General features: G+C 28.1%; 2 protein-coding genes across 2 annotated transcripts; one reads left to right on the forward strand and one right to left on the reverse strand.

Annotated features, from left to right (window-relative positions):
* Positions 1–1,110: 1,110 nt before the first annotated feature.
* On the reverse strand, positions 1,111–4,349 carry MONOS_10856 (putative DNA binding protein; the record flags this gene model as incomplete). Its single annotated transcript, XM_067863336.1, has 8 exons — positions 1,111–1,311; positions 1,531–1,596; positions 1,831–1,891; positions 2,116–2,935; positions 3,219–3,358; positions 3,547–3,899; positions 3,951–4,044; positions 4,144–4,349. The coding sequence occupies 8 exons, from the start codon at positions 4,347–4,349 to the stop codon at positions 1,111–1,113; spliced, it is 1,941 nt and encodes a 646-aa protein (XP_067730526.1).
* Positions 4,350–4,363: 14 nt separating this feature from the next.
* Positions 4,364–5,133, forward strand: MONOS_10857 (uncharacterized protein). Its single transcript, XM_067863337.1, has 3 exons — positions 4,364–4,638; positions 4,703–4,870; positions 4,969–5,133. Exons 1-3 carry the CDS (start codon positions 4,576–4,578, stop codon positions 5,047–5,049), a joined length of 312 nt encoding a protein of 103 aa, XP_067730527.1. The 5' UTR covers positions 4,364–4,575; the 3' UTR covers positions 5,050–5,133.
* The last annotated feature ends 4,097 nt before the right edge of the window (positions 5,134–9,230 follow it).

Below are 9,230 nucleotides of genomic sequence, written 5' to 3' on the forward strand. Positions count from 1 at the left end.
CCCCAAATGAACACCAAAAATCTTTATTCCATTTGTTGATTATATAGCAATGGACAAATTACAAACATTTTTTCATGCAAGATATGGAAAACATTTTTCTTTTGAATGAAAAATTTTCAATCAAAGACGAACAACCTTTGAAATATCAATTCACCGAAAAAAGTTTTAATTCCAAAAATATACACCCATATCTGAACGAAATAAAATAATAATATCTACATATTGTTTTACACTTTCTGACAATCAAAAAGACTTTTATTACTTAATATGAATATGGGTGATAATTTTTGAAATCATATCTTTTTTCGGGGTGTTGTTTTTCAAAGATTGTCATTTTTGAGAAGAAAATTTCAATTCATAAGAGAAAAAGTGTGATTAATGTTTTTAAAACAAACGGTATTTCGGAATCAAAGATAAAAATATTTTCATTAAGCCTTTTCACTTTTCGATGTTCATTTTGTTATATGCAATATCATTTAAAAAACCGAAAACTATGTTTGAAAAAATATGATTTTAAAATTAATCACCCATATGAATATTTTATCTTATTTTATCTTTGTTTTTTAAAGTGACTATCAAAATTTTCGAACATCAGAAAATCTTGGTTATCTATACAATGTTTAAAACAGTGACATTTGAATTACACGCTTTTATCCTTTTCAACAAGTGTTTGAAAGGTCAATAATTTCAAAGCATTTAACATGCCGAAAGAATTTCTCTCTTCAATTACAAAAAAACTTCGAAAATATTATTATTCCAAAAATTATTATGGCTAAAGCAATCATAGTAGAAATTTCATTTATTCTTCTATTCGTTTCGAATTATGTTATTCTCTCATTGTTTGAACAAAAGATCGATAACTGAATAATCATTCATGCTTTTCCACACCTTTTTCCGAATTAGCATTCCGAATATAAAAATTGTTGCAATCGATTATGCAAGATCATACAAAACAGAAATTTAATTTTTAGTGAATGCACAATTTCTCAAAATACTTCCAATTTCAAGGTTTCTTTCTTTTTTAAGAAATTCAAAAAGAAGAAAAAAAAATTTACTTCTGGTGAAATGCTATTGAGAATTTCTTAAATGACAGACAAGATTTAAAGTCTGTCATTTTGCTTCTTCAACTTTGCTTTCATTTTCACAAACTTCTTTTTCTTCAAGTTTTTTCCTCCTTTTCTCTTCTTTCTGTGCTTTTCTTTCTTTGATCTTTTCTGCCTTTGTTTTTTTGATAACAGGCGAATTTTTGCGTCCAAAGTATGCATCTCTAACTTTCGCAGCGTTGAGTGAGTTCACATCCACTTGCGGAACCTGATCAGATTTAAAAAGGTGAATAAATAAATAAATAAATAAATAAATAAATAAATAAATTAAATTAAATAAGAAAGAAAATTATTAAATTATTGAAAATTAATTTATGTCCATGATTAATTAGATAATATTTTTTAATATTAATTAATTTATTATTTAAAAAATGAAAAAAGAAATAGTAACTATGAAAATAAAAAAGAATAAATAAAATGAACATACATAATCAACATAAGGCCTTGTCTTTTCCATTGTGATCAGACGACGCGAGAGGCGAAGTGAAAGCGGCTGTTTGAAAAAAAATCAAATAAAAAAATGGAAATTTAAAAACAAACAAATAAATCAAATAATAATAATAATAATAATAATAATAATAATAATAATAATAATAATAATAATAATAATAATAATAATAATAATAATAATAATAATAATAATAATAATAATAATAATAATAATAAAAATTTGAATAAAATAAAAAAACATTCAAAAAAATGAAATAAAGTCATTTTCATTGCAAACCTGCTCAGATTGTGAGATGAACGTGAGTGAGGGGTGCCTGGGAATATCTGCTTCAGTAAAACTGTTTTGTGGATAAGAGATTTATATAATTGTTGACAAAAATATATAATTTGAAAATTGACAAAAAATAAAATAAAATAAAATAAAATAAAATAAAATAAAATAAAATAAAATAAAATAAAATAATTAAAGAAGTAAGAGAAAAGAGGAAAGAGGAAAAAAGAAAAAAGAAAAAAGAAAGAAAAATAAGAAAAGACATAAACATAAACATAAACATAAGCAAACCCTTTTGTCGAAGGCATCCAGAACACCAATCTTCCTCCAATGACGAGCTGTTTGGCAGCAAAGGCAAGCAAATCGTTGAAAACAGAGGGAAGAGGATAACTTGCGAGGGAAGCAAAGGAAGGCTGCCTGGGTCCTTTGGATGAGGAAGAGGAGGAAGAGGAAGAAGGAGAAGGAGAAGATGAAATAGAAGCAGAGGAGGAAGAGGAAGAAGATGAAGAAGAAGGCAATTCTGATGATGCTAATGATGCTGCTGTTGATGATGAGTCTGAAGATGAAATGCTGGAGTGTGATTGCGATGGAGATGTTGAAGCAGAAGCAGAAGCAGAAATTGGAGAAGAAGAAGGAGATGAAGAAGAATTATCAGAAGAAGAAAGAGAAGAAGAAGAAGAAGGAGAAGGAGAAGATTGATTAATCGAACTTCCAACTTCAGCATTCACTTTGTTGTTTGCACTTGGCAATATTTTGTCCTTTCTTGCTGTTTTTGACCCTTCTCTTATTCCATACGGCGGATCACATACAATCGCATCAAATATTCCTTCTTCGTTCCAATCATCTCCTGCCTCTTCATCTTCCTCATCATCATCTTCTTCTTCACCTTCTTTTTCTTCATTTTTTTCTTTAATTTCTTTCTTTTCTTTCGCTTTTTCAATTTCTTTCTCTTTTCCCTCTTCCTTTTCTTCATTGAATGACTTATTTGAATGAAGAGATTTCTTATTTCTCCGCTTTCTTATGCGAAAAGGCGGATGTGTTTGGTCTGCTATCACAATTTCTGGCGCAGGTAGCTTGTAATGTGTGAAGTTGGTGAAGATATTTCTGTTGGCTGAGAAAAAAGAAGAAAGGAAAAAAAAAAAAGAAAAAAGAAAAAGTTAAAAAATATGAATTAGGAAATGAAAAAAATATTTAATATAAGCAAGTAAGCAAATAAATAAATAAATAAATAAATAAATAAATAAATAAATAAATAAATAAATAAATAAATAAATAAATAAATAAATAAATAAATAAATAAATAAATAAATAAATACAAATCATTAAATATAAATCATTAAATAAATAGTAAATGACAATACACTCAAACATATTAATATCTTAATCATTCATACGTTTTCCTCTGACACACAGAACATCCACATCAGAGCCAACAACAACACCGCCCCAGTAAGTAGCAGACACGCCAATACTAAATGTGCCACAATACGGATCAAGAACTAAGCTTCCTGGGGAAATCAAAGCTTGATTGCAACTAAAAAGAAAAGAGATTGAAATAAAAATCAAAAATTATTTTGTAAAATGTGATGAAAAAATATTTTCCAAAAGTCCATTCAAATGAAATAAAAGACAAAGAATAGTGAAAATAAAGCATTTCAAATTGCATAACACATCAATAACTGTTTGGACGCAAAATCTCTTATTTTTGGAAGTACTACACACCAAATAAAGGAAAGCTCGGCTTTCATCGAAGTTGTACCAATAAACGGTCTTCTCTTCAGATCAAAGTCGTACATCAAATGTCTCGGGCCATGTGCAATCTCCCTCCCAATAAACACTTTCTTTGGATGCCTTTCTTGAACCCCTTCTTCTTCTTTGCATTGCTCACAATAAACATCTTCAATCATCCAAATTATTGTTGTTGGATTCTTTAAGTTAACAGCAACAGATTCACATTTGCATGCGTGAAAGAACGGCTGAAAAAGTTTCTCATTTCTATCATTTGAGTTGATTGATTTTGATCCAAATGAATCATATAATATTTTAACACTACTTTTCTCATTTGTGTATGGTTTCTTTAAAAAGCAATGATGTTGAAAAAAGACAATCAAGAAAAAAATTCAAACCACAAGCATGTCATATTTTGTTTCATTCATTTGGGAAAGTTGTTGGAATGCATCGTCAAATGTTGGTGCTTCTGCCCAGACCTCAATAATATATCTAATATTATATTTCAAAATATAAAAAGGAAACAGAATGACAATAAAAATATACAGTATGATAGATATTACAAAAAGAAGGTACAATGAATTAGCACACTTAAGCATCATTTCTCGAGAAGCAATAAGTTTTGCAGTCTCTTCATCAATTCCTCTGACTTTAACGAATGGATAAGCATCTCCCGGTAATGCATCATGAGTCACTGCCTTTGCATTAAATAATTGGCACAGAGAATTAAATTCTGGAATTCGAAAAGTGTCTAGCCCGAATTCTGAAGAAAAAATAAATAAAAACTCTTTTGTCATTATTTATTGCGGTCAAGATCAATTTTTTCTCACTTTTCTTTTGAGATAAAAAGGGATAAAGTCGTTAGTTTATTTGTGCTTGCGTTTAATTTATCTAATGCTGCATAATTTATCTGTACTTTGCTTAATTTTGCAAAGGTTCACGATACGTACACAAAAAATGACATGATTGTTGTTAACAGTTGTTCTCATTGTTAACAAGCTTGTTACAACAGATACACGGACAATGAGTTCGTTTTTCATTATCTTATTTGTTTTGGAAAATGTTATTAACATCGCCGAATCAGTGGTTTGAGTTGTTTAACAATTTCAATTATTTTTTTCATTAAATGAAAATATATAAAACTATTCAGTCAACAAGAGCTGATGCTTATGAGCAATACAAAAGAGATGCAAAAATGAAAGATAAGAAAAGATGCTCTACAGACTATCGGCCACAATATGATTCACATCAATATATAAAGGATTGCTCTGCTCGACCAGAGATAGAGAAATGTGATATCGATAGATTTCACTACGATGTATGGCAAAGTCCTTAATTCAATAAACTATCTCTTTATATTATATCATTAACTTTCATTTGTTTTTGCTGATACTTATCCTTCTTTTTCCTTTAAAGGACGAAGTCGGACCTGGACGTATTTACAAACTGACAGATTGTCATAATTCTCCAAGAAGCCGACGCTCTTCGAGATATTGATCGTTGTGTTTGTTTTGTTTTATCATGTCATTTGCTTATGTTTCTATTAACCATTAAAAAAAAATATACAACTGATTCTTAAAATGTGCCTATAAATGTTTATTTCAATCGGAAATAACAATAAAAAATGCACATTTTCAACAAAGAAAATGGAGAACCAATAAATATTATGTTTTAATAAACACACAAAAAGAAAACAATGAACAAAAAGTTATGTAACTTACTGATTAACTGAATTGGCAAATTGAGCTGTTATCATTGCATTTTACGAAAAACCAATATTAAACTGCGTGTATGTGTTAAAGGAATACAGTTTTAAAAAACAAATCAAAACAAATGAAAATCATATCCAAAATGAACAGAAAATATGCACCAGATTTTCGATTAGATAATAAATAATAAACAAATTGAGAAGTAGCAGTAGAAGAAGAAGATGATGATGGGCAAACCAAAATTTGATAAAAGATATTTCACAAATCAAATTAGGTTGAAGTATCAAGAAAGATGTTGAATAGAAACATGACTATAAAAAAAACCATCGAATTTTCACAGTTCACACAAAGAAAAAAAAAAGCAAAGAAAAAGAAAAATGCGAGGTACAAGTGAAAAGAAAGAAATGCTCAAATAACCTTTGCTTTTTGAACTCAAGCAAAAAGAAACAGAAAAAGAGATAGAAAAACAGAGAAAAAGAAAAAGAAAAAGAAAAAGAAAACGTGAAAAAAAGAGGGGAAAAAGTTACATTTGCAGTTTTGAAAACGCAAGAATAAAAAATAAACTTACTTAAAAAAACAGCAAAATAACCGAAAGAACTTACGGAATATTATCAAAAAAGAAAGAGATTAAAAAGCGAATTAATAGAATTCTTATATTTAAGAATATATTTATGTCATTTTTCATTTCATTTCAAAAATTTGCATAAGAAATAGAGAAAAAAAGTCAATAAACATTGAAATTTACACTGCATGAAAATCTGAGAAAGCAATAAATGAAATACAAAAAAGTATAAACATCACATACATGCTTTCATTGAAAGTGATCTTTGAAATAACATCAAACTGAATACAACTTATAATTATTCATAAAAAACGATTAATAATTCATTGAGGAATAAATATCTTTATATACTTCAACCAAACAACCATTCATTTTCTTTTTTTTTTTTTCAAAGCCAAACAACATTTTCTCTCAAAAAAAACTAATGTTAAGACGGGAAAACTATTAATAAAAGAGGCAGAAGAATATATTTATCATTACGGTAAATACAAAAAAGAAAATTAGCTAAAAAAATATCAAAATAAAAGAAATTACAAATGAAGCAAATGGAAAACAGAAGACGAAATAATAAAAACGATATCACAATATCACTTTGATTGGCTAACCATTCAGATAAAAAGGAAAACAAAAACATCATTCGATCAATAAATAAAAAGAAAATTAAATTAAATAAAAGAAAAGAAAAGAATAGAAAAGAAATACATTTTCCTTCCAATTATTAATATCCAAAAGCAATTGATAAAAGGAAAGAATGCTTAAGGAATGCAACATTCATACAAATAACTAGCTGTTAATTCAATCAGGGAAAATGTTCCATTCAACAATGCAAAAATTGCTCCTTTTTTTTCTATCCAAAAAATATTGTTTCTTTCTTTCTTTTTTGAAAGGAAAATTTCATAATAATTATATAATAACCACAAAAATAAAAAACGGGATGTACAAAATTTAAACCTCCATATTTCGAAAAAACAAAAATAACCTAACAATTCGTGAGATACACAAAATGATGATACAAATATTTACAAAAAAAGAAAAAGAGAAAAAAGAGAGGAAGAAAGAATGAAAGATTAAGAATTCTGAAACAAATTCCTAAACAGTCAAACTTTCTGCAAAAAATTTGTGAAATCAAATAAAAATGAAAAATCACCAAGATTAGTAATTACTTCGAAGATTAAATTATATATTAAAAAATAATTTTTTTTTGAAGTTAATCATCACAGAAAACAAACACACAATAAATTCATTAATAAAAGACAATTGAATTGCATTTTCTACTACAAGCAAATACAACCAAAAAAACAACATTAATTCAAATTTTAATTGATACAATAAAAATTATGAAGAAAGAAAGCAAATAAGAAAGTCAGAAAGTCAGAAAGAAAAGAATGAAGAATAAAGAAATGAAGAATGAAGAATGAAGAGGGAAGAAGGAAAAAAAGAAATAAAGAAAAAACAGAGAAATAAACGAATGAAAGCTGAACTCAACCTGCAACATAGAAAGAAAAGTCAAAAAAAAAGCATTATGAATATAAGTACATCTGGCAATGATATCAGCCCACAAAGAAAAAATAAAAAGAAAGAAAGAAAAGATCAAAAAAACAAAAATTGAAAAAGATTAAAGATTATGATAACGATCATAAAAATTCAAACGTGCAACAAATTTACAATATTGATAGAAGAACAAAACACAAAAAAGTTAAAAATTTGTTCTTAAAATAAAACAAACAGGACCAAATTTTCGTTTGCCAACAATTAAAAAAAATATTCCCCTTTGATGAATTGCAATGATCCAATATCTTCCATTTCCTAACAATTAAAAAAATAAAAATTGCAATGGAAAATCAGTTTTGTAGCAGTAAGAATAATGTCTGGAAGGAAAGCGCGTAAATATGTTTGTTAAACAATCTGTTTAACATTGTTTGTGCTCTTGTTATCTGGATTATCAAATTATACGATGAAAGGAAATGCACATGAATAATGCAAGCAAACTGAAGAATAACTAAATGGCTATTGAATGGAAGGGGAAATAGTCAATGTGAATGTTAAAAAGAAGGCATGAGTGTTTGTGTATGGCTGTGTGTGAATGTATTTTTGACTAATGTGTGTACAACGATGAGTGAATGAGTGAATAAATGAATGAACGAGCAAGTGAGCGAATGATCGAATGGTTGAACTAATGAGTAAATGAATGAAAAATTAAATGAAAATTTGAATGAATGGATGTATGAATGAACGATCGAGTGAATGAACGAATGAACGGACTAATGAATGAATGGATTAATGAATGAATGGCAAAAACGTTAATGATGATTGTTATGTTGATTTACAAACTGAGTACGTACTTGAATGCAAAGCGGTGAATAGCATATACAAATGCAAAGGAGAAACTCAAATTGGTCAAAAATGATGAATGGTCCAGTATGAATCGAATGAACACCCTTTACACGTTTATCACATTTTTTCTTACAGAAAAAAAAAAATAATTCTTAAAATAAGCTTAATAATGCAAAAAAATGAAATTCACAGGTTCTGTAAATAAAATGCTCCTCCAACACATTTCCATTTCTCAATCCTAAATAAACAATAAGATTAAGAATCATCAGGCTCTGCTCCTTCGAAACAATAACTTTCAAGTCTATCTTATAAATGAATGTAATTTACTCCTCAAACAAACTTAACATCATAACTGATTATGAATTTACTAACTTTCCAAAAGGATTAAAATGATGAACAAATCTAACCTGCCTCCCAAATTTTCACTATTTATTTGAAACAAGCTATCATAAGATATTTCTGATGATAACGACTCAAATAATTACGCAAACTTGACCTACTGAAAACATCGTGAATCAAATTTCAAAACTCTCTGGTGAAACATCTGAAATACGTTGTAATTCAATTTACAAGTTTACAGTTGAATAAATGCCTTGCAAATATTTAGCAGAACCACAAGAATAAGCATGAAAATGAGAATAGCATGAGCAGAAGCATGAGAAGCATATAAGTATGAGTACGAAAGAGATGGTGAATAAGTGAGTGAATGAGTGTGCGTGAGTAAGGGTGTATGCATGTGAGTGAGTGAGTGAGTGAGTGTGAACAGTGATTCGATGGCATGTGAATGAATAATATTCAATTAATTTGTAAATGAATAAATAGATAAATACATATATTACTTTCAGGTTGATAACGGAAAAATAAACAAGATTGCTGTCCGTTATTATAAAAAAGAAGGTGAAAGATAAGTGCTAGCAGACAAATGAAAATGGTCCGATAAAAAATGGTTTTGAACAAACTAACTTCCAACCATTCTTTCCATCAAAATTCTAATGTATAATATCGCAAAGCTGCAAAAGACCAATGCATAAAGCTAAGTCTCGTTACAATTCCAAAAATTATCGAAGAACTGC

This window comes from Monocercomonoides exilis (assembly GCF_001643675.1).
Source record: "Monocercomonoides exilis strain PA203 chromosome Unknown scaffold14-1859848, whole genome shotgun sequence".
In the NCBI taxonomy this organism is placed as follows: Eukaryota; Preaxostyla; order Oxymonadida; family Polymastigidae; genus Monocercomonoides; species Monocercomonoides exilis.

What these genes read in the sequence shown, in the direction of transcription:
- MONOS_10857 (XM_067863337.1), top strand. Translation starts at nt 4,576, where the DNA reads ATGAGTTCGTTTTTCATTATCTTATTTGTTTTGGAAAATGTTATTAAC. An exon ending in TTAACATCGCCGAATCAGTG is followed by an intron (nt 4,639 to 4,702) that starts GTTTGAGTTGTT and finishes AAAACTATTCAG; the next exon opens with TCAACAAGAGCTGATGCTTA. An exon ending in TCGATAGATTTCACTACGAT is followed by an intron (nt 4,871 to 4,968) that starts GTATGGCAAAGT and finishes TTTCCTTTAAAG; the next exon opens with GACGAAGTCGGACCTGGACG.